Source organism: Onychostoma macrolepis, chromosome 15 (genome assembly GCF_012432095.1).
Source record: "Onychostoma macrolepis isolate SWU-2019 chromosome 15, ASM1243209v1, whole genome shotgun sequence".
NCBI lineage: Eukaryota > Metazoa > Chordata > Actinopteri > Cypriniformes > Cyprinidae > Onychostoma > Onychostoma macrolepis.
Window position 1 is genome coordinate 22,074,197 of NC_081169.1, and position 25,116 is coordinate 22,099,312.

The window sequence follows — 25,116 nt, forward strand, 5'->3', positions numbered from 1 at the left end:
TAATGGTTTTACTTTCATTTGTATTTCCTTTTATTTATTTATTTTTACAATTTAATAACTCAATAGAAATGGTGATTGTTGTTGTATTTCATGTAAGTATGATCTATTCAGCTGTGCCAAGCCTTTTGCATGACCCCACTGTTCCAAGTTGATTATTAGCTGTGCGACCAGATACAATGTTACTTGTATGGCTAGTTTTATTGCTGGTTCTGTGTGGTCTACTACTTTGCACCTGCTAGCTTATGCTCGATTTTCAGTAGACTGTTATTATAAAGCCATCAAATTAAGTGTCTATCAATTCCCAAGTGTATATACAGATGTTTTTTGAATTTAGGTTGCTATTACTCCTCGCTCTCCAACTGTTTTGTGATGGATTAAGTCACGATGTCGCAGCTGTACTACCGCAGAACGGACAATTCCTCATACCGGGACCGCATTCCGCTGCGGATAGTGCGCGCCGAGTCAGAGCTCTCGGTGCAGGAGAAGTCCTACCTCAGCGCCGTGGAGAAGGGCGATTACGCCAGCGTGAAACTAGCGCTGGAAGAGGCGGAGATCTACTTCAAGATCAACATCAATTGCATCGATCCTCTAGGGCGCACGGCGCTGCTCATCGCCATTGAGAATGAGAACTTGGAGATCATTGAGCTGCTCCTCAGCTTCAACGTGTATGTCGGGGATGCTCTGCTCCACGCCATCCGTAAAGAGGTGGTGGGAGCCGTGGAGCTCCTGCTGAACCACAAAAAGCCCAGTGGAGAAAAACAGGTTTGTTTGAAGAACTGTCTGCTATAGTTTGCTAGATCACATCTCTGTCTCAAACTTGCCAACAAATCAGTTGCACACTGTCAATATTCTTTAAAACAACAATATTCCATAAAGAACTGAAAATCGCATGATCCTTGCTAGAACGAAAGCTTAAAACAGTCTAGTTTTAAAGTCTTAGGTGGTTTTAGCTGGTCTCCTATGCTGGTGTTCAGTTTGTTTAGCTGATTGGTTGACTGGTCTCCAACCCTGACCAGCTGATAAGTACCCAGACTCCTCTAAAACCGTCAAACTAGACCAGTCTGACTAGTGGAAACTAGGCTGGTTGGTTTAAGCCAGTGATTCATTAAAAGCATTGAAATAAGTATTAACAGCATAAAAACTAATTTGTTTGCATAAATACAAAAACACAAACTATTTTGGTCTTTGAATTTTGATGGTTTCATTCTTTCAGCTGCCAATAATTCATTGCACAAAACAATTAATTGTCAAATTAAGAAGATGCCGAGTGGCAGATTAATTTGTGGCAACTGCTAAAGGTCATAAAGCTTGCTTATTTTGCTGTCCTGACCATGCATAATTATATGAATATTTTCACTTTATTGTACACATTTTTGCGTTGTTTTCCCCTGCTGTCTGTGAACAGAGCTGTGTCATTTTGAGTCCTGAAATCGCATCCCCCACTACAGAACTTGTAGAGCATATCTGAATATAGATGTTTACTTTATTATCCAGATATTTCATTGGGTCTCCCTGGACACAAAACATTCAAATGATCTCTTATCAGCTTCTCATGTAAACAACCTGTTATTGCAGATACAGTAGGAGTGCTTTTAGGGCTGAAAGGAATTAAGTCCTCAGTTGTCAACACAAGAACACTTTAGAAAAAGTGTGCTTGTCTGCTTCTTTTCAGAGAAGAAAACTGTCTGCTATAAAAAGCTCTGTGTTCAGACACTCAGGCATGTGAATTAATAATTACTGTTGTTCTAATGGTGTTTACTTTTCAAAGGACCGATCTTTGCTCTCTCACCAACGGAGTGACTTAACATGGGTCTTACTGGTCTGTCCACTCCTTATAACTTTAATTTTCCTTTATTGGCTAAGAATAGTCTGGATGCTGCAGCACTGATTCAGAAAAATGATGGGATGGATGCACAATTCACAAACCAGAGCAGCTGTGCATCTGATCTTTCCTTCCTCAGTCCCTGAGCGCTTTTTCTTTTCCCCTCTGTCTCTGTGTCTCTTCTTGTCTATGTCTATTAATGTCACATTTATCAAACTTTTTGATATGCAAATGACTAAATCAGCATGTCTAAAGACCACAAGAGGGTGAGTGAGTACACAGGAACAGGTTGTTTGCTTTGATTTTCTAAATTATTATTCTGATGATCATAATGTGGCTCTTTTCATGTCTTGTGATTTTTATCACATTAGCGAGTTCTTGTAATTTATGAAAAAAAATTAATAAAATGAGGTAACTGGCTGTTATGTAGTCAAAAAAATATTTTGTTCTTTTCTTAAAGAAATAGTTCACCCAAAAATTTTAATTTACAGAAAATCTTCTCATTCTCAGGCCATTCAAGATTTTTTCATTGCAGATTTGAAAAAATGTAGCAGTACATCACTTGCTCACCAATCCTCTGCAGTGAATGGGTGCCGTCGGAATGAGAATCCAAATAGTTTATAAAAACATTACAATAATCCACAACATGGCTCCAGTCCATCAATTAATGTCTTGATAAGTGAAAAACTGTGTTTGTAATAAACTAATCCATCTTTAAGATGTTTTTAAATTCAAATGAGTCCGCTGTCCGTAATATTGCTTTCTCCAGTGAAAAAGTTGTATCGTCTGAATCAGGAGAGAAAAATGAACAGATCAAGCACGGTTTACAAGCGAAAACAGTCCAAAACAGTTCTTAATGATATATGTTGATGTGAGAGGACAGCAGGAGATGGGCTTTTTCACTGGATTATACTGTCATTATTAACTGTCATTATGGATTATGGAATCGTAATTTGGCCACAAGTGACAGTTTAAAATTAAAATATCTTAATAATTGTGTTGTTTTCCTACAAACATGCAGCTTTTTACTTCACAAGATATTAATTTAATGGACTTGAGTTACTTGTGCATCATTGTGATTTTTTTACCAGCTATTTGAATTCTTATTCTGACGGCACCCATTCACATTGGTAAGCAAATCTGTTCCGATGAAGCAACACACTTATCTATATCTTGGATGTGCATGTAAAAATGACACACTAGCATTATATTCTATTTGGGAGTAAGTTGCATTGCTTAGATCAGGTGTCAGTAAAAATTACATGGTGGTAAAGTGTCTCTTTCTTTAGCAGTTAAAAAAACAGATTAAAAAAAAAAAAGCTGTCTCTCAGCTTTGTTGGAGATGTGCGTAATGAATCATGAGACTGGCTTCTTTTCACTTATTAAACACAAAACTGACTTGAACTGTCATCTTACTGACATTTTAAGTCAAGCCCTCTACTTTTCCCAATTCTTTTCCCTTCACCTCTGCGGTCTATTGTGGTTAAGGATTAGCTTCAAAGCGTCATATTGCAGCAGCAGATAATCAGTATGGCTGCCAGCCTGAACATATCTCTCCTACTGGAGCCTTCATTATCTTCCTCAAATAGTCAAGCTTTTGCCGTTGCCACCGTGGGCTTGGAGCTCTTGTGAAAAGGATGAAGATATCAGTAGAAATGTGCTAATCACCACCTACCTTCAAATCGCACCTTCTCTTCTCAATGTGGCTTTAATTCATAAACTCTCAACTCATTTTCTCTCACTTCACTCGTTATTCTTTCTCACTTTTAAACACTTTTTTGTGCATGCTGCCTGGTTTTCTTTTTCACGCTCTTTCTTTCTGTCTCTCACAGTTTTTTTTTATCCATCTCCCCCAAATGTGGTGTGATCACAGAACCCAGTCTTCATGTAACAGTGTATATATTACAACTCGCTAGTTCAAGCTGATTTAAAACTAAAGGATTAGATATTATCCACTATTTTTAAAATAGTGGTTCTAAGCTGGTTATGCTTTAAGTTCCAGATTTTACATTTACAAGGGATAGTGCATGTCGTTTAAGGGTAGTCATTATTTGTCCAGAATACCCTAGTGAAAAATAAATATACTTAAATGTATTTGAAGTACATTTATTTCATGCTAAGTATACTACAAATACATTTTATATTTATGTACTTAATAAAATGTCCTGTAATTGTACTTTTAGTATACCAAAATGGTATACTTAAAGTCTGCTAAATTGGAAAAACTAATTTTGTACTTAATGCACGTTAATTGTGCAGAAGTAGTGCTGAAGTACTATTAAAGATATACTTAGTATATTTTATTGTGCTAAAGTGGAATTATTGCAAGTACTTCAGGTACACTTTAAATATTTTGCATTTAAAGTCTGATATTATTCAAAGATAATACAATCATCATCATAAGTGACATTAAAACACATTTTAGACTTAATATTAAGAAAAATGCATTGTGCACAAGTAATATGCCAAGTAAAGTTTTAATTTTTATATCAGTAAGTCAGGAGTTATCTGTCAGTAAATGTGTTAATAGATTTGAGATATTTTAAATATATTACTTTTTTACTTGGGCTATGAAAGTCATACCGGTCGAGTTTTGTATATTTTAAAGCACTGGAAGTCAATGAGTTAATGCAACATTAATTAATTTCAGCACTAAAGCTAAAACACTGTGACTGTGATATTGTTCAGTCAACAACTTAACATTGTTTTATAGGTTATTTTAATATGTTTAGTCAAGAATGACATGTTTAAGTCTTTTAATGTCAGGACGTATTTTCACATATGTGACCCTGGACGACAAAACCAGTCTTAAGTGTCAATTTTTCAAAATTGAGATTTATACATCATATATTTGGCTGAGATGCAACTATTTGAAAATCTGGAATCTGAGGGTGCAAAAAAATCAAAATATTGAGAAAAACGCCTTTAAAAGTGTCCAAATGAAATTCTTAGCAATGCATATTACCAATCGAAAATTAAGTTTTGATACATTTACGGTAAGAAATTTACAAAATATCTTCATGGAACATGATCTTTATTTAATATCCTAATGATTTTTGGCATAAAAGAAAAATTGATCATTTTGACCTATACAATGTATTTTTGGCTATTGCTACAAATATACCCCAGCGAGTTAAGACTGGTTTTGTGGTCCAGGGTCACATATGATTTTGGCCAGACTTCTTGGCAGATATGCTCTAGTTTCTTAGGATAACGGATGATACTTGTGCGCCACGATTCGAGTACTGCATGTACTTCATGGTTGGATTAGGATTATGGATTAGTGCTTCAACCATAGCATTTTAAGACATTCACTATCTTGTTCTTAAATTGGGTGATGTTAATTTATCCTTGCCCTTGTCCAAAACATTGTCCTTTAGATGAATTTCCTCCCAAACTTCAGACTGAAATAGGTTGCTGTATTTCCTGCTATATAGTGCCAGGCATTCTTTCTTCTGTTTTAATAAGGTGCGTCACCTTTGCTGATGAAAACCAGTGCTTCAGTATTGTGCTCCCCCAGTGTAATTTATTGGATGTATTGTTGTTTGTAGTTTTGGGCACTTTTAGTTTTGCCACACATATTTCTTTGGTTAGAAAAGCTCGGTCTTGTAACTGGGTCACTATTATGCTTTTCAAGCAAAAACCTTACCAAACTCCAGACAGGATTTCACACAGTTCTTCTCTGCTACTGAAGCTCTGTAGCTACTTCAAAGTGACCACAGGCCTCTCTGTAGCCTCTCTCCCAAGTGTTTTTTTTTTCCTTATGTGCTCAGAGGGTTTTCAGGAAAGACCTTTTTCCCTGCCAGTGTCTGGGTCATTTGATGTAGCTTCCATTTCATCATTATTGAACCAACAGTGGACACTCCTATTATTTTATACTCTTCTTCCTAATTTATGCATTTGTGTTCCTCTCTCGTTTGGAATATTCTTTAGTTTTCATTGTCATAGCCGTCCTTCAAATTTGAGATCTGAATAATAACGAGGCCTTAATTGTGGGTTTTTTATCGAGCAAGTGTGGCTATTTCAACGATTCATGGGGAGATGCCAATTGTAAAGCAAATGCATCCTCATTACGGCAATTGTTTTTCAACACTAAATGCTTGTCAACACAGTCTCTGAATACTCATCCAATGTTTTGCATATTTAAATTTTTGTATATATTTAAAAAAAAAAAACATTCATACCATAAAATAATGTCAGTAATAAATAGTGCAAGTATTTCAGTACACTGTAAGAAAATTCAAATATAAATAAAACAAAGATTATTCAAAGATTATTGCTGTATAAAGGGAAATAAAACTAAAAGATTATTTAGTGTGTTATTTGCTTTCTTTGCACTTGTTTGTGAAATTTATAAGCAATTTCTGAGTGAAAATTGTTTCAAATTAAATTACACATTATTATTATTTTATTATATACATTGGACCCAAATACACTGAAAAAGTATAAAACTACTTAGAAACTACTTTTACTCAGAAATTGTTAATAAATTTCACAAGCAATTACAAAGGAACAGCAAGTAACACATTGAATTAAACAAAAAAATTTAAAGTAAATACGAAATATTATTTTTATTGTTAAATCCAATCATCTTTGATTTATTTACAATTTTGAAAAGAAAATTTGCAGTGTAGTGATTGGACACATAAGTCAGAATTGAAAATGTACCCTTGTGAAAAATAAATATAGTAAAATATATTTGAAATGCATTTATTTCATGCTAGGTATACTACATTTATGTATTTATGTGCTTAATAAAAATATCCTGCAAGTGTACTTCTGGCATACTAAACTGGTATACTTACAGTCTGCTAAATTGGAACAACTAATTTTGTACTTAATGCACTTTAATTGTGAGCAAGTATTGCTGAAATCCAACTAAAGATATATTGAAGTATATTTGATTGTGCTAAAGTGGAACAATTGTAAGTACACTTCAGGTACACTTTAAATATCTTGCATTTAAAGGCTGATATTATTCAAAGATCACGCAATCTTCACTAATAGTAACATTAAAACACATTCTAGGCTTAATAGTAGAGGTCGACCAATAGTGGATTTTACCAATACCAATAGCTAGGTTGCACCACACTGGCCGATACCGATTAATCAACCGCTAGTTTTCAAAATGGACACTGAAAGAAAGCTAGTGCTTTACTATTTAAAAAAAAAAAAAAAAGCAGTAACAGTACTGAACCATACTTTGTAAATTAATAAAAATATTAATATTATTTACTATATTGATCATTAAAGTTATTTCATAGTTTGCTAATGTTAAAAGAAGAAACTTTAACATTTTTAAAAATGTAGCCTATTAGTAGCTAATAGTGAATGTTGAAATGAACACACTAACAAGGAACAATACTTCATTGTAAAAAATGACTGTGATTTTAACGGTAAAAAACTGTGAAGTTCCCAGAATTCCCTGCGTTGCAATTCAAATTTTGTTTGAATTTGATGTTTTTTCTTTGAAATAACTATATTTCTTCTTAGTTTTTTCTTATCAGTTATGTTTATTAGGGTTGTATGTTACATCTAATGTTGTTAAATTAATGTTTATTGCATATTTCAGTTTAATGAGTCTCACCATGATGGTGTTTAGTGCTTGTGTGAATGACACTGTGCACCTTCTATATATGTTATTATTTAAAATCTGCTTGTGATGGGCTTTGATTCATCATGTGACTTTCTCATCACCACCTGCATTTGGTGGTTATCAGTGTGTTTCAAAGGTACAAAACAGATTTCAGTACTTCAATAGGTTGGTATATTAACATTATATCAGTTAATTAAATGACTGTATTTAACTGTAAATTTAAGTTAAAACCGTAAAATCTAAAATGTTGATACCATATTTTTTACGGTAGAATTCCATCAACCACAGCTACCATTTTTTTACCGTAAATTTTACGGATTTTTTGTTACAGTGTTCTACAGTTTTCATTAATGCTACGAATGGACTCTTATTGTTAAGTATTATCATTTAATTTCAACAGTCATGCTTAAAGATGGCCATCTTTAAATATCTACAGTACACAAGGACATATCATTAAAATTACATACATTTGGATATTGTATATTGTATGTGTACTCACACACTTTATATGCTTCTATTTTTTAACACTTGATAATTATCTAATAAAAAACAAAAATTAAAAAAATGACCAATCCACTTCGAGTGTAACTAAACGAGCCAATGGACATTGGCATGCGATCATTGCATCCAGCTGCCGCTGATCACAGCGTGAGTATAAGAGGCAGGCCGGGTCCCTGTGTTCCATCTCGCTGCCCCACCGCGGGTATGTCGGTGGCCCCGTTGGTCCCGCTGGTACGGTCTCTCGGAGCCTGGCTAGCGCTCCCCAGTCCGTCTCGGTGGCTCCTGCGGACCATCAGACTCGGCTACGCGATTCAGTTCGCCCGGCATTCCCCTAAGTTCGGGGGCATCCGGTTCACTTCAGTCAAGGCCGTCGATGCCCCTGTCTTGCGTGCGGAAATTGCAGTCCTGCTGGCGAAGGACGCGATAGAGCCGGTCCCTCCAGCTGATATGAGGTCGGGGTTTTACAGCCCTTACTTCATTGTGCCCAAGAAAAGCGGTGGGTTACGACCGATCTTGGATCTGCGAGTTTTGAACCGTGCACTTCACAAGATGCCATTCAAGATGTTGCAAACGCATTTTTCGTCCGTCCCCTAGATTGGTTTGCAGCGATTGACCTGAAGGACACGTACTTTCATGTCTCAATTCTCCCGCGACACAGGCCATTCCTGTACATTCCTGGCATATCAGTACAAGGTCCTGCCCTTCGGGCTGTCCCTTTCGCCTCACGTCTTCACCAAAGTCACAGAGGCGGCCCTTGTTCCCCTGAGAGAACGGGGTGTGCGCATCCTCAACTACCTCAACGACTGGCTCATACTTGCACAGTCTCAAGAGCAGTTGTGCACACACAGGGACCTGGTGCTCAGGCACCTCAGCCAGTTGGGTCTTCGGGTCAACTGGGAAAAGAGCAAACTCGCGCCAACGCAGAGGATCTCTTTTCTCGGCATGGAGTTGGATTCGGTCAAATGGCTTGAATTTGCTCTTTGCATGTTTAGAGGAGGTTAAGAGCTGGTTGTCTCAAAATCTGCTTCAGTTGAACCAGAGTAAAACTGAGATTATGTTTTTTGGCGCTGTCAGAGGTTGTTCAGATATGTCCACATATTTGGGTTCATGGTCTGATTATTGCCATGACCAAATAAGAAACTTAGGTGTGGTGTTTGACCCAGATCTGAAATTTGACAAGCAGATAAATGCTGTAGTAAAGAGTTGTTTTGTTTAATCTGACAAAGAGTTGTTGTCAGATTAGGTCTATTGCTCGATTAAAGCATATTCTGTCAAGAAAAGACTTAGAGAAGGTTATTAATGCTTTTGTGTTGTCTTGTCTGGACTATTGCGATGTATTGTATGTGGAGTCCTGCCAGTCCTCTATTTCACGTTTGCAATTAGTTCAGAATGCAGCAGCTAGGCTGCTAGTGGGTGCTAAGAAAAGTCATCATATCTCTCCTATTTTAGCCTCACTCAAATGGCTACCCGTGAGCTATAGGATAAAATATAAAACTCTTTTATATGTTTTTAAAGCATTGCACGGGTTGGCCCCTGCTTACGTGTCTGAGCTCATTGCTGTTCGTCAAGCACCTAGGTCTTTAAGATCTAATAATAAGTTATTGCTTACTGTCCCTCGTACTCATTTAAAGTCAAAAGGGGATCAGGCCTTTGCTGTTGCAGGCCCGAAGCTCTGGAATAGTCTGCCTCAGGAACTTAGACAGGGCGTATCGTTAAATGCCTTTAAAGTTGAAGTCAAAAACTATTACTTGTCGTTAGCCTTTGAGAGTGTGGGCTAGTCTTTGCGGTTAGTTGAATGTGTGTTGTCTTCTGTTTTGTGTTTTAATGACTGTTTCATGATTGTTCAGCACTTTGGCCTGCAGGTGCAGTTGTAAAGTGCTATATAAATAAAGTGAAATGAAATGAATGAATGAACCAGACAGCACGCCTCACTCAGGAACGTGCTCAGTCGGTTCTGAACTGCCTCAAGACTTTATCAGGCAGGACGGCGGTCCCACTGAAACTCTTTCAGAGGCTCCTGGGGCATATGACTGCAGCTGCGGCGACAGTTCCGCTCGGTCTGCTCCATATGAGACTGCTTCAGCACTGGCTCCATGGCCGAGTCCCGAGGTGGGCGTGGAAACGCGGTACTCACCGGGTTCAGATTACACCGGCCTGCCGCAAAGCCTTCAGCCCGTGGACAGATCCCTCGTTCCTTCGGGCAGGAGTGCCCGTGCAGCAGGTATCCAGGCATGCTGTGGTATTCACGGATGCCTCGGCCACCGGCTGGGGAGCCACGTACAAAGGGCACGCAGTGTCTGGGGTGTGAACAGGCCCCCAACTGCGTTGGCATATCAATTGCCTCGAGTTGCTGGCAGTACGCCTTGCCTTGAGCCGCCTCAGAGGGCATCTTCGGGGCAAGGACGTTCTGGTCCGTACGGACAACACTGCAACCGTTGCATATATCAACCGGCAAGGCGGTTTACGCTCCCGTTGCATGTCGCAACTCGCCCGCCACCTCCTCCTCTGGAGTCAGAAGTATCTGAGGTCCCTTCGTGCCATCCACATCCCAGGAGTGTTCAATCAGGCGGCCGACGAGCTGTCTCGAGCAGCACTTCCTGGGGAGTGGAGACTCCATCCCCAGGCGGTCCAGCTGATTTGGAGTCGGTTCGAAGTTGCTCAGGTAGACCTGTTTGCATCTCCAGAAACCACCCACTGCCAGTGGTTCTACTCCCTGTCCGAGGCAACGCTCGGCACGGATGCACTGGCACACAGCTGGCCCCAGGGCCTGCGCAAATATGCGTTCCCCCCAGTGAGCCTGCTAGCACAGACACTGTGCAAGATCAGGGAGGACGAGGAGCAGGTCTTGTTAGTGGCTCCATATTGGCCCAACAGGACCTGGTTCCCGGAACTCATGCTCCTCGCGACAGCCCCTCCCCTGGCCGATTCCTCTGAGGAAGGATCTGCTTTCTCAGAGACGGGGCACCTCTGGCACCCGCGTCCAGACTTGTGGAAACTCCATGTGTGGTCCCTGGACGGGACACGATGGTTCTAGGTGATCTGCCCCAGGAGGTAGCTCTCATTATAGCTTCAGCACGAGCACCGTCCACAAGACGGGCCTATGCGCTGAAGTGGAACCTGTTCGTCGAATAGTGTTCCTCTCACCGTGAGGACCCCCGGAGATGTTCGATCAGAGCCGTGCTTTCCTTTTGCAACAAGGGTTGGGCGTAGGCTGTCCCCTCCACCCTTAAGGTTTATGTTGCTGCTATTTCCGCTCACCACGACCCCGTGAGGGAGGTCGGTGGGGAAGCACGATCTGGTTGTCAGGTTTCTTAGGGGGCCAGGAGGTTAAACCTCCTAGGCCTCCTCCCTACCCTCTTGGGATTTGGCATTGGTGCTAAGAGCCCTACAAACTGCCCCCTTCGAGCCTTTGCGGTCGGTCGAGTTGAAGTTTCTCTCTATGAAAACCCTACTCCTGACTGCGTTGGCCTCGATCAAGAGGGTGGGGGACCTGCAGGCATTTTCGGTCGACGAATCGTGCCTTGAGTTTGGGCCGGCTGACTCCAGTGCAACACTGAGGCCCCGGCTCGGCTATGTGCCCAAGGTTCCTACCACTCCCTTCAGGGACCAGGTAGTGAACCTGCAAGCGCTGCCCCTGGAGGAGGCAGACCCAGCCCTAGCTTTGCTCTGTCCTGTACATGCACTGCGACAGTACGTGGATAGAACTCAGAGCTTCAGGACCTCAGAACAGCTCTTTGTCTGTTACGGAGGACAGCAGAAGGGGAAGGCTGTCTCCAAGCAGAGGATGGCCCACTGGATAGTGGATGCCATCACCTTGGCCTATGAAGCACAAGGTGTGCCCTGCCCGCTCAGGTTGCGTGCTCACTCCACTAGGGGTGTCGCATCGTCCTGGGCGCTGGCTCGTGGTGCCTCGCTAGCAGACATCTGTAGAGCTGCGGGTTGGGCGACTCCTAACACGTTCGCTAGGTTTTATAGCCTACGTGTCGAACCGGTTTCCTCCTGTGTTCTCACCTCAAACGGGTAGTGGCACTCAGAGGCCCGGCTCAGAGTCGGCTTGCGGCGTTCTTACGCCTAATTCTCCAGAGAGTTCCTTAACCAGGCAAACCCTGTCGAGTCCTCCAGCACTCCGGCGTCCGGACGTGGCGGAGCGTCAGGCGCCAGGCCTTTCAGCCAATGAATTCTTGAAATCTGGTGTGAGGTTGGTGCCCATATGAGTGACCCTGCCGGGATCCCATATGTGTATTCCACGGTATGCTTATTAGAGCCGTGTCTCCCTTGGCAGACCACGTTCTGCCATCTCTAATGATGCAGCCTTAGCCATCTCAGAGACTTCCATGTGCAATAGGGCCCTACGGGGTTACTTCACATGTCTAAATGCCACTTAATCCCCTCTGGGAGGAGGTGACTCTGCAGTGTGCCTCTTCCAAACGGAAGGGCACGCTTCCCAGTGTTATCCAAGTCCTACTGTCTGGGTTGCCCAAGGAACAACAGTAGTTGACCCTCTCTGTGTAGAGTCCGGTCCTATCGTCTGCCTTATAGGAATGATCAGGAGGCCTACAAAGGGCACTGGAAGGGGCAGCTCCTGTGGCGCTTTGGTAGGGATCCCAATTCGTCGGTCATCCGACGTGACTCGGAGTGACCGACTGAAAGGGAACGTCTCGGTTACGTATGTAACCCTCGTTCCCTGAAGAAGGGAACGGAGACGTCACGTCCCGTCGCCACAGTCGCTGTACCACCGCTGAGCGGCCGGGTCACCGGCTCGGCTCCTCAGCGAAAGCATGAATTAATGCGGTGCACCCGCTGCCTCTTATACTCACGCTGTGATCAGCGGCAGCTGGATGCAATGATCGCATGCCAATGTCCATTGGCTCGTTTAGTTACACTCGAAGTGGATTGGTCTCTCTGGCGAGATCTCTAATTCGTCGGTCATCCGACGTGACGTCTCCGTTCCCTTCTACTGGGAACGAGGGTTACATACGTAACCAAGACGTTTCCCGCTCTGGCGCAGTGTCACGTGTCAAAATAAACAACACGTGCTGTCAGTGATTTCCACCTCTAGAGGCCGCTCTCATACTGTATAATTCCAGCGGACCCTTCTCAGTCACTCCAGCAATGGTTGCAAACCGGAAAACTATCGGCATGGATTTTTGCAGATAACCAATAGTTGTGGTAATCAACTATCAGTGCCGATGAATCGGCAAAACCGATGAATCGGTCGACCTCTACTCAATAGTAAGAAATGTGTGTTGTGTACTTCAATTAAAGTTTATTTATTTTTTTATTTATATACTACGGGGCCGTTGAATGCTTGAATCTGATTGGCGGACGAACATTCTAAGGTGTGCAATTATTTTCAGGAAACACACGGCAAACGTAGTTCATTAAGGCTGATTTATACGCAACACGTCCACAGGTTCGCTTTGAGTGCACGCGACGTCTTTTCACGAGGCGGTGTGCACGGCATTTTTTGTAACTTTCCGCGCAGTTGGACTTCCGGCAAGATGGCGCACTGAGTAGTCACATTTATTATGTGCTCTCATATTTAATCCAGAGTTTGTTCAGTTTGACAAGTAATATTCCATTCTCACCTGCTAATTTCGTTTGACATACCCCAAGCTGTTGAAATCATGATTGATGTGGAGGAACATTGTTACGCAATGGACATAACCGTAGGTTCAAGCAAAAGGGAGCGAGGTACTGACTCTGACCCACCCACAACATGTAAACCCCAGAAAGGTAAAAAAAAAAAAAAAGCCTACAGAAAGTGAGGAAAATCAAGTATCCACGATGCAATCAAAGCACTTGGAACCAAGGTAGATGTTCAGCATGAGGAAATAAGCATGCAAAAAAAGCAACACATTGCGATGATTGCTAGCATCGCCAAATCAGTCCAAATTATTGCACAGGAGTTAAAAGAATGCAAAGACAAAATCAAAACGTTGGAAAAACAAATTGACACTCACTGAAGTCAATAATGATCTGAAAGTTCGTGTGTTGGAAGAGGAACGGTACAAAAGAAGGTGGTGTCTTCGCATAAAAGGTCTCAAGGAGAACTCCAGTGAGCGTATAAGAGAGGATGTGATTCAACTTCTTGGCAAGATAACGCCGGAGTTTGCTGCTAGCATGTCAGAGGCTGTGGATGTCGTGCATCGGGTGGGAAGGAAGGAGGCCAGTCGTCCCAGAAAGGTGATCATTCTCTTCGCCCGCAGGATGGTCCGTGACGAAATATGGAAAAGAACTAAGACGTCTTCGGTATGCAAGGAAGCTGGCAAACACTTTGCGGATGATTTGACGAAGGAAGATTTTTAAGACTTGACTTATGGCCAAGAATCAAACAAGCCAGGAAGGAAGGCAAAGCAGCTGGCTTCAGAGGTCCATTTGGGTACATCGATGGTAAACGTATTTCTTGAGTGGGTATTGACTTTTTCTTGTTGATATGAGGTGAGATGGACTGAAAAGGAAACAGGACTTTGTTTTCTATCTCACAAACTTTACATTTTAGTATGTGTTGCAACAGACTGCACTCTTATTTCTATTAATTTCAATTGATAGTTCCTTTTTTTTTTTTTTTTGTTCTTTTGTTCATGTTCACGTTAAAATCTAACATCTCATTTTCATCCTTGAATTGTAGGGGTTTATAAAGGATTCTGTTAAAAGAAAGGCAATTTTTTTTATTTTGCAAAAGTCAAAAATCGCACTGTTTGTTTTTACAAGAAACTCATTCAGAATCGGCAGATGCTGCCTTTTGGAAAAAACAGTGGGGGGATGACATGTTATTCAGTTATGGGTCAAGTCAATCTGCAGGTGTCGCTGGTTGCATGAATAAATGCCCTGGTAAAATTATTACTCACAAGGCCGATATAGATGGTCATTGGCTCGCAGTAGTCTTACAATTAGACAAAATATTTTTCATCTTGATTAATGTGTATGGATATAATGTCCACTCCCAGAATAAGGATCTTCTGGAGACAGTAACAGATGTCATAAATGACCTCAAAGCTAGATATCCTACAGAATATGTTTTAATTGGTGGAGATTTTATCATGACACCAGACGAATTTATGGATAGACATCCTTCTAAATTTAGTAGTTCTCATATGATCTATATTATTCAAGATTTCTATTTATCAAATTCATGAATGGAGAAAATTAAACTCCACTTCCAGACACTTTTCGTGGTTAAAACCAAATGCCACTTCAAAATCGAGAATCGATTATTGGCTAGGATCTGATACTCTTTCAAGTTATGCAACTAAATGTAGTATTTCAGGTGATCCCTTAACAGATCATAGTGTAATCAATTTAATCTTAGAACAAAATGAGAAATCTTCTAAAACTAAAGGGTATTGGAAATTTAATGCAGATTTACTAAATCATAATGACTTTTGTGCTTATATTAAAAAAATAATAGCTGAATTTAAAGTAAAAAGAATGCCGAGTGGTATTAAATGGGAATACTTAAAACATAAATTGAGAGAGTATTCAATTACATTTAGCAAAAATCTGATAAAGAAGAAACGAGAAAAATAATTTCAGTCGATTAAAGAGATTAATAAACGTTGTTGTCAACCTATTATGTCAGAAGAGGAGAGACAAAAACGTATTAAGCTACATTCCATTTTAGATTCATTTTATATTAAAAAGGCAAAAGGGGCGTACGTGAGCTCCAGGGCTAAGTGGCTGGAAGAAGGGGGGGGGAATAGTTCATATTTTATCAATCTGGAAAAAAGACGTCAAGAAAGAAATTCGATTAATTGTGAATCAAGTAGAACATTCAGATAATAACACAATAGCAAATGAGGTGTTTGAATTCTACTCTAAATTGTATTCGTCATCATTTTCCCCTAGTAATTCTAATTCTTTTTTTCAGATGATAAAAAAATAATATCCCGTCGATTGATAGTGTATTTAAAGAAGTTTGTGAATCAGACATAACCGTACAAGAACTTGATACAGCTGTTAAACAGAGCAACCATGGTAAATCACAAGGTCCTGATGGTTTAACCACAATTTTTTTGGGAGGATCTAAAATTAATTTTGTTGGAAGCTTTACAGGAGTGTATAAGGCATAATGAACTTTTACCAACTAAGAAACAAATCCTTATAATTTTGTTACCAAAACCAGGGAAAGATAAGAGATTATTAGATAACTTGTGCCCCATAACACTTCTAAATACAGATTACAAAGTATTTACTGTGACTTTGGCTTCTAGATTGAAAACTGGAATATCACAAATTATCAGTGTGACACAATCTGGATTTTTAAAGGATAGATCAATTCATAATAATATTAGGTTAATTTTTGATTTGATTGAATATAGTCATTTAATTGAAGATTGAAGATGGGTTTATTTTATTTTTGGATTTCTATAAGGCCTTTGACATGGTGGAACACTCTTTTATTTTTCAAACTCTTAAACACTTTGGTTTTGGTCCAAAATTTATAAATATTGTTAGAATGCTCTATAAAGACCTAAACATCTCTGTAGCTCTTACTCAAGGTACATGTTCAAGATTCTCGGTCAAAAGAGGTATTAGACAAGGTTGTGGTTGTTCACCTTTACATTTTATCATGGTTGCAGAAATGTTGTCTATTTTAATTAAATTGGGCAACACATCGGGCATCAACTTAGAAGGGAATCATTTTATTATCAGTCAGTTTGCTGATGATATGACTGTTTTTCTAAATAATGAACAACAAATTCCCTTAGCACTCCAGTCTATAATGATTTTTTCAAAAGCTTCAGGTTTATGGTTGAATATGTCAAAATGCGAGCTATTGGCTATCCGTGATCACACTAGTATATCATTATATAATATCCCAGTAAAAAATGAAATTAAATACTTAGGTATTTGGTTATCTAAGAAAACTTAAATGTTGATAAAAATCTAGAGAAATGTAGATTAATAATGAACAATTGGTTGCAGAGAGACATAACAATCTTTGGTAGAATCTTATTAACGAAAGTTGAAAGTCTTTCTAGATTAATCTATCCATGTTTTTCTTTAGCAGTGTCTGCTAAAATGATAAACGCAATTAATAAGTTAAATTTTGATTTCGTATGGAAAATTAAAAGTCATTATATACGTAAAAGTGATATGATTAAAGATTATGAAGAGGGTGGTCTTAAAACAATTGACTCTGAATGGGGTCATCAAACTTAAGTGGTTACAGTCTTTCATAAATAATGAATCTTCATTTTGGTTTCAGATTCCTACAGCTATATTCAAAAAATGTGGTGGTATTAGTTTTTTGTTACAATGCGACTTTGAATTGTCTAAACTCCCCATACAGCTTTATGCTTTCCATCAACAAGTACTATTATACTGGAAACTGATTTTTAAACATAATTTTAGCCCACATAACATGTCTATCTGGAATAACAGGTATTTTGGTGAATAGAAAATCTCTGTTTATTGATGATTTGTGGAAGAAAGGCATATGGTCACTAACACATGTTATGGACAACTTAGAGAATGTATTAAGTTATGATGATATTTATGATAAATACAATGTAAGTTGCTCTCCTAAAATGTACGATAAAATTATTAAGAGTACACCATTGCAGATGATTAATTTAGTAAAGGAACAAGTAAAATATTCACCAATAATTCCCAAAATGCCTGATCTTATGATATAAAATGTTAACTTTTCTGATAAAAAATGTTCTAACAGACTTTTGAGGAATTGTCTATTACAACGTTGTTTTCCAGGACCAGTAAAGAGATCTTATATATTTGATCATTTTGAAAAGAAAAAAAAAAAAAGTGTCTGAAATTAGAACCAATTTTCCAACATTCCCTGTCAACCCTAAATATAAAGAGGTGCACTTTAAAATTATGAATCACATTTATCCTGCAAAATAATTTTTAAGAGTAAGATTTAATGGTGGGGATTCTAACATATGCTGATTGTGCAATTTGGATAGAAACAGTTGAACACTTGTTTTTTCAGTGTAATTTGGTACAAAGATTCTGGAATGATGCATTCTGTTGGAATCACCAAAGATTACCTGTAAGTTTGGCTTGTTATTTAAGGATAAAAAGATGTCATTAAATAATTTGTTGCTTTTGCTAAAATTTTATATCCATAAATGTAAATTTTTCAAAACTCCCCCATGTTTAGTGGCGTTTAAAGAGGAATTTGTAATATATTTGGAGACTTCAAGAGGGATGAAAAGTCCCAAAGCAAGATATTTGTATACCTTAGAGGATTTTGGTTTCATAATGTGAAAACCTCCTTTCTTTTTCTTTCTTCCCCAGTGTTTTTTTTTTTTTTTATTGTACAACCCCAAATCAGAAAAAGTTGGGACAGTATGGAAAACGCAAATAAAAAAAAAAAGTAGTGATTTCTAAATTTACTTTGACTTGTATTTCATTGCAGACAATATGAACACAAAATATTTCATGTTTTGTCTGGTCAACTTCATGTCATTTGTAAATATACATCCTTTCCTGTCATTCAGACCTGCAACACATTCCAAAAAAAGTTGGGACAGTAAAGCATTTACCACTTTGTAATGTTGCCATTACTTTTCACAACACTTAAAAGACGTTTAGGGACTGAAGACACCAAGTGATGAAGTGTTTCAGGTGTAATTTTGTCCCATTCTTCCTGCAAACAAGTCTTAAGGTGGGCAACAGTACGGGGTCTTCGTTGTCGCATTTTGCGCTTCAAAATGCGCCACACATTCTCTATTGGAGACAGGTCGGGACTGCAGGCAGGCCAGTCAAGTACCCGTACCCTCTTCCTCCGCAGCCAGGACTTTGTAATGTGTGCAGAATGTGGTTTTGCATTGTCTTGTTGAAATATGCATGGACGTCCCTGGAAAAGATGTCTTCTTGAAGGCAACATATTGTGCTCCATAATCTCTATGTACTTTTCAGCATTAATGGTGCCATCACAGAAGTGCAAGTTACCTTTGCCAAGGACACTGACACAACCCCATACCATGACAGACCCTGGCTTTTGGACTTGTTGCTGGTAACAGTCTGGATGATCCTTTTCTTCTTTGGTCCGGAGCACACAGCGTCCATTCCTCCCAAAAAATACTGATTCATCTGACCACAGTACACGTTTCCACTGTGTGATGGTCCATCCCAGATGCCTCCGAGCCCAGAGAAGTCAATGGCGCTTCTGGACACTGTTAACATAGGCACAGTACAGTTTTAACTGGCATTTGTGGATGTAACTACGTATTGTGGTACTTGACAAAGGTTTGCCAAAGTAGTCCTGAACCCATGTGGTGATATCGCTTATAGATGAATGACGATTCTTGATGCAGTGCCGCCTGAGGGATCGGAGATCACGGTTGTTCAGCTTAGGCTTGCGCCCTTGTCCTTTACGCACTGAAATTCCTCCAGAATCCTTGAATCTTTTAATTATGTTATGCACTGTTGAAGGTGAAATATCCAAATCTCTTCCTATCTTTCTTTGAGGAACATTGTTTTTAAACATTTCAATCATTTTCTCATGTATTTGTTGGCAAACTGGAGATCCTCGGCCCATCTATGCTCCTAAAGGACAAGACCTTTCTTGGACGCTGCTTTTGTACCAAATCATAATAACAATCACCTGTTGACATCACCTGTTTCAAATCACATCATTATTTAACCAATTTACCTCATTACTAGCTCTAAATTGCTCCTGTCCCAACTTTTTTTGGAATGTGTTGCAGGTCTGAATGACAGGAAAGGATGTATATTTACAAATGACATGAAGTTGACCAGACAAAACATGAAATATTTTGTGTTCATATTGTCTGCAATGAAATACAAGTCAAAGTAAATTTAGAAATCACTACTTTCTTTTTTTATTTGCGTTTTCCATACTGTCCCAACTTTTTCTGATTTGGGGTTGTATGTTAAATTGAATGTGTTAGCCTATATGATGTAGAGTGTGAATGAAAATTGAGTGTAATCTCAGTCTTTATTTGTAAATCTCCCAGTTATGAATGCCTTTCTGTGTTATTGTTCAAAGCGTTGAAAAAAAAAATTACTTAATTTAAAAAAAACATAAACTTTCCGCGCAGCTCCGCTTCCGAAGATGCAGGATTCTAGCCGAACATGCACGTCTGTGCCGGCATTTGTGTGAAACAGAAGCAGTTTAATGTGAAGTTCAAACTCCATCAGGTGCTTTTTGATGCTTTGACGGAAAACAATGCTTGTTTTGTTTTGTTTTGTTTTTTTTTTTTTTGCATAGTTTGTTCAAGACTTTTTAATTCAAGTACGTTTTATTTTTATTATATAAAAATAGAATTAGAATTAATGTAGACACTATTTATACACTACTTGCTTAAAGTTGTCTTGTGTTTGATGCGAAATAAACCCAAAAGCTTATTTTAATCAGTTCATAAAGAAATTATTAGGCTTGTTTGAGATGAGCAAAATCTGCGCAGAACCGATCACCGCGAGATGCATGCCGGTTAGAAAAGTTTCCGAGTCACGTCCGCCTTGCTCTGATGTCATGCTGACATGTGCCAAAAAACTCTCGCGACGGCGAGGCGGCTGTGTCGGATTGAGCAGTCGCGCGCAGTTGCTCTCCACCGACTGCGCTGATCAAAAGCATGATGGGAAACGACTGACTGACGACACAGCTGAATGCTCATTGGTTCAGACAACCGTTATGCTGCTTTCTCTTCTAAAATGTTTTATTTTTTTAATCTGATTTCATGCTATTATGTATTTAAATTGTGCATGAATATTCCCAAACACTATAGTGCGATCTCTGTGTGAGATATGTGATTGTTGTCATAGTTTCTATAAAAATCTAAAATACATGTTTGAATTAAAATTAAAATTAATGATAAATACGCCTTTTGTACGGAATTAAATAGCAAGCACTTTGAGTGTCTTGTTCATCATTTTTATATTCATATAAAAGCAACAGAACTGAAATTATATCATGTTTATCAGCAGCACAGCATATTTGTGAGAATAACGCGATATCTGCCTTTGATCTCGTAGGTATCTGTTCCACTTCGAGAGGGCAGAACTGTCCGTCTTGACTGCGCTTATTTCACTCCTCCCCTCACTGCAGCCGCCTACTCTCGCCTGGAGGCGAGGCAAGGCGCATCTCAAACAAGCCTATTAATTAATCAACTCATTCATCACGCGAGAAGTCTTGTACCAGAAAATGACATCTTCTCACCGGTGATTCCCGATGGTTTTAGAGGACAATTACTCCTCGTCGCCCCCTGTCGTTTCAAAGAATAGTACAACGGCGAACGCGACAAGGTTTGGGAAGGTGCGCGAGCAGTCAACGGAGGCTCGAGAAGCGGAGCCAGGCGAAAGTACAAATCCCGGTTTACATGACAATATCACTTTGCCAAATTATTTGAGTTATTTCAAAGGTCCTTACAGCAAAAGAACCAAAACCCACAATGACATTGGCCAAACGAAATAAATATAGTAAACAAAAGGATAAAAACAACAGATCATGTCCATGTTTTGCCACAAAATTACGTTTTATTATGTATGGAAAGCACATACTCTCTCTCCCGCTCTCTCTCCCTCACAGACAGTTTGCTCACAGGTTAAAGGGATAGTTCACCCAAGAATGAAAATTTGATGTTTATCTGCTTACCCCCAGGGCATCCAAGAGGTGGCTTTGTTTCTTCAGTAGAACACAAACTAAGATTTTTTAACTCAAACCGTTGCAGTCTGTCAGTCATATAATGCCAGTCAATGGGTTCCAAACGTTCCAAAGCTTTGAGAGTCAAAGAAAAACCATACACAGACAAAACCAAATTAAACCCTGAGGCTGATTCATTGAGGCCTTAAGACACGAAAAGATCGGTCTATGCAAGAAACTGAACAGTATTTATATAATTTTTTTTTTACCTCTGATACACACAACGTCCAATTGTCCTGAGCTCATTCACAACATCAGGCGCGTGACACGTCAACATGCTCTGGCACATAGATGCCTCATTAGCTACTGTTTCTATGGGCGCGATACATAAGTATCTAGGTATATTTCTAGGTATATCTATGTGCCAGAGCACGTTGAGCAGCACGCGCCGGATGTTGTGAATGCACTCAGGACAGTTTAATTTGGGTTGGAACCTGACTGGCATTATATGACTGACAGACCGCAACGGTTTGAGTTAAAAATCTTTGTTTGTGTTCTACTGAAGAAACAAAGTCACCTACATCTTGGATGCCCTGGGGGTAGGCAGATAAACATCAAATTTTCATTTTTGGGTGAACTATCCCTTTAAGCGCTAATGTTGTTAGCACTACTCTGACGATTTTATCAGTAACATAGTTTAACAACTTAAAAACTACATGACTTCTCACAAGCGAGGTAACAACAACGGCTGTTCGTGAAGAAAATGAACTTAAAGTTTCACTATAACTAGAGACATTGCTGCCGAACACTATTGAATGATGCACAGAGGTAATCTCGCTCTCTCTCTCTTTCTCATAACATTAACTGCATTAACGGCTCAAGCCTCCGTTACTAGGTTTAAAAGTACGTTTTGGAATTAGCAACAGGAGGTGTTGGATGAGATGCGAAAGAAATAATCCTACTCACAATAGCGTTTTAAGTAGAAAAACCGGACTAATGCCTTGAAATATATCATCTGATCGATGTCTTCAGGTGTGGCAACCTTATGAACGGAATAATTGACTTCGGTCCGTTGAATCGTGGCAGCGTGCACCTCGGGTGTGCATTATTTTTCTAATAATTCAACGGCCCGTCGTCAATTATTCCTTACATATCAGCAGTGTTGGGCAGTTACTAGTAATTTAGTTACTGTTGTGAATTCTCTCCCTTTAAGAATAAGTGGTTAAGCGCGTGACGTTCTTGGTCACGCTGTAATAACAGTTACTGTAATAATATTACTTTTTGCAGTAACTAGTAGTGTAACTAATTACTAATACGATTTCAGTAATAATATTACAGTTACTTTCTATAAAACAGCTTAGTTACTTAGTTACTTTTAATGCCTCAACCCTGCTGATTTAAAATCCAACAATCAAATAATTTCTAGATTTATTTTCATGATTCGCACATGCATGTGATGTCCCCAGTGCAGCAGGCAAGCTTGGAATATGGAAAAGCTTACATTCAGCAGATAGAAATATTGCATTATATTGATTTTGTGGACTATTTTCTAACCAAATTTGAATAGACTAAATTCAAGAGGCAATGTAAAAGATCTGTTGTGGCTTTACTTTACTCTGGCATTACATCCCTCTGATCAGCATGTGGTACATTATATTAATATAATTAAAAATATTTTTTAATTTTCTTACAAACTCATGTGATTTGATAAAATACATAACGAAATATAATCACATATGGGTAACGGAAAAATTACTTAAAGCCACACATGACAATTAATGAGATGAATACAACACTTCTACTTGAATGCCACTATCAATCACTATTGAGTGTTTGTAATAACTTCTGACTGCGATCCAATGTGGATTTTGGTCAAATGATGAGGCAGAAATATGTTGTTAGTAACATTCTCAAAGAATTTTATGTGGAAGATACACAGTTACAACTTCTATGGGGTGTGAAGAAAAAGTAATGTAACTAGTAGTGTAACTAATTACTGTTGCCAGAAAGTAATAAGTAAAGTAACAATATAACTTTTGAAAGGAGTAACTAGTAATGAGTAATATATTACATTCTTTGAGTAACTAGCCCAACACTGCATATCAGTAATATGTCAGCAATATGTCAGTAAAAATGTTAATGGATTTGAACTATACTTAGTATGATATAACTGTATTTTAAATATATTACTTTTTTTTTTTTACTATGCATTACATGACAAAATATCAAACAAAGTGCCATTTATTAAAAGAATTATAACATATTTCGTTTTATAATATACTGTATTTGGTATGTTCAGTTGTAAAACAAGGTTCAGGTTCACTTTCATATTGGTTTTCTAAATGCGTTAATTGTTTTTGGGGCCATTGTGTAGTGAAAAAGAATGAATGGCGTATGTATGTGTTATCAGATTAATTTAAGCCATTTTTTCCATTTTCTGACCAGGTACCACCCATCCTGCTCGATAAACAGTTCTCAGACTTCACCCCTGACATCACTCCCATCATCCTGGCTGCCCACACCAACAACTACGAGATCATCAAGATGCTGGTGCAGAAAGGTGTGTCGGTCCCCCAGCCTCACGAGGTGCGCTGTAACTGTGTGGAGTGCGTCTCCAGTTCAGACGTGGACAGTCTGCGGCACTCACGCTCCCGTCTGAACATCTACAAAGCCCTGGCCAGCCCCTCTCTCATCGCCCTGTCCAGCGAGGATCCTTTCCTCACCGCCTTCCAGCTCAGCTGGGAGCTCCAGGAGCTCAGCAAAGTTGAAAACGAGTTCAAGGCCGAATACGAGGAGCTCTCCCATCAGTGCAAACGCTTTGCGAAGGACCTCCTGGACCAAACCCGGTCCTCACGCGAGCTGGAGTTGATCCTCAATTTCCGTGATGATGTCAACCTGCTGCAAGATGAGGCCAACAATGAGCTGGCTCGACTGAAATTGGCTATCAAATACCGCCAAAAAGAGGTACAGATCTGGTATTCCAATCATGTACAGTTGTGGTCAAAAGTTTACATCCCCCTTTCAGAATCTGCAAAATGTTAATTATTTTACCAAAATAAGAGGGATCATACAAAATGCATGTTATTGTTTATTTGAATAAGATATTTCACATAAAAGATGCTTACATATAGTCCACAAGAGAAAATAATACAGCATTACAGCTCTTAATGCATGGTTTTTCCTTCTGGAGCATCAGTGAGCGTTTGAACCTTCTGTAATAGTTGCATATGAGTCCCTCAGTTGTCCTCAGTGTGAAAAGATTGACCTCAAAATAACATGCATTTTGCATGATCCATCTTATTTTGGTAAAATTAACATTTTGCGGATTCTGAAAGTGGGATGTAAACTTTTGACCTCAACTGTATTTTCATACAGTTGGACACTTAAAATGTATATATTTATTGCATTAAATAACAAATATTAAAACATCTGCTTTTAACTAACTGGCTTCAGGATATATATATATTTTTTTAATTAATGTATTAATAATTTAATTTATTATTTATAAATTATTAATCATTTAGAAATTAATTAATAGTTTTTGTACTTATTTTAGAAACCTGAAAATTTTCTCTTTTTTCAGATATGTTGCTTACTTGTCTTTCTTTAATAATAATGATTTTT

The 25,116-nt window shown here is 39.0% G+C and overlaps 1 protein-coding gene across 1 annotated transcript in view; it reads left to right on the forward strand.

Annotated features, from left to right (window-relative positions):
- Positions 1 to 384: 384 nt before the first annotated feature.
- trpc4b (transient receptor potential cation channel, subfamily C, member 4b) overlaps positions 385 to 25,116 on the forward strand; it is a 33,696-nt gene continuing 8,964 nt past the window's right edge. Inside the window, exons 1-2 of the mRNA XM_058799378.1 lie at positions 385 to 762; positions 23,938 to 24,456. Of these exons, the coding sequence (XP_058655361.1) occupies positions 385 to 762; positions 23,938 to 24,456 (897 nt within the window). The remainder of the gene's footprint in view (positions 763 to 23,937; positions 24,457 to 25,116) is intronic.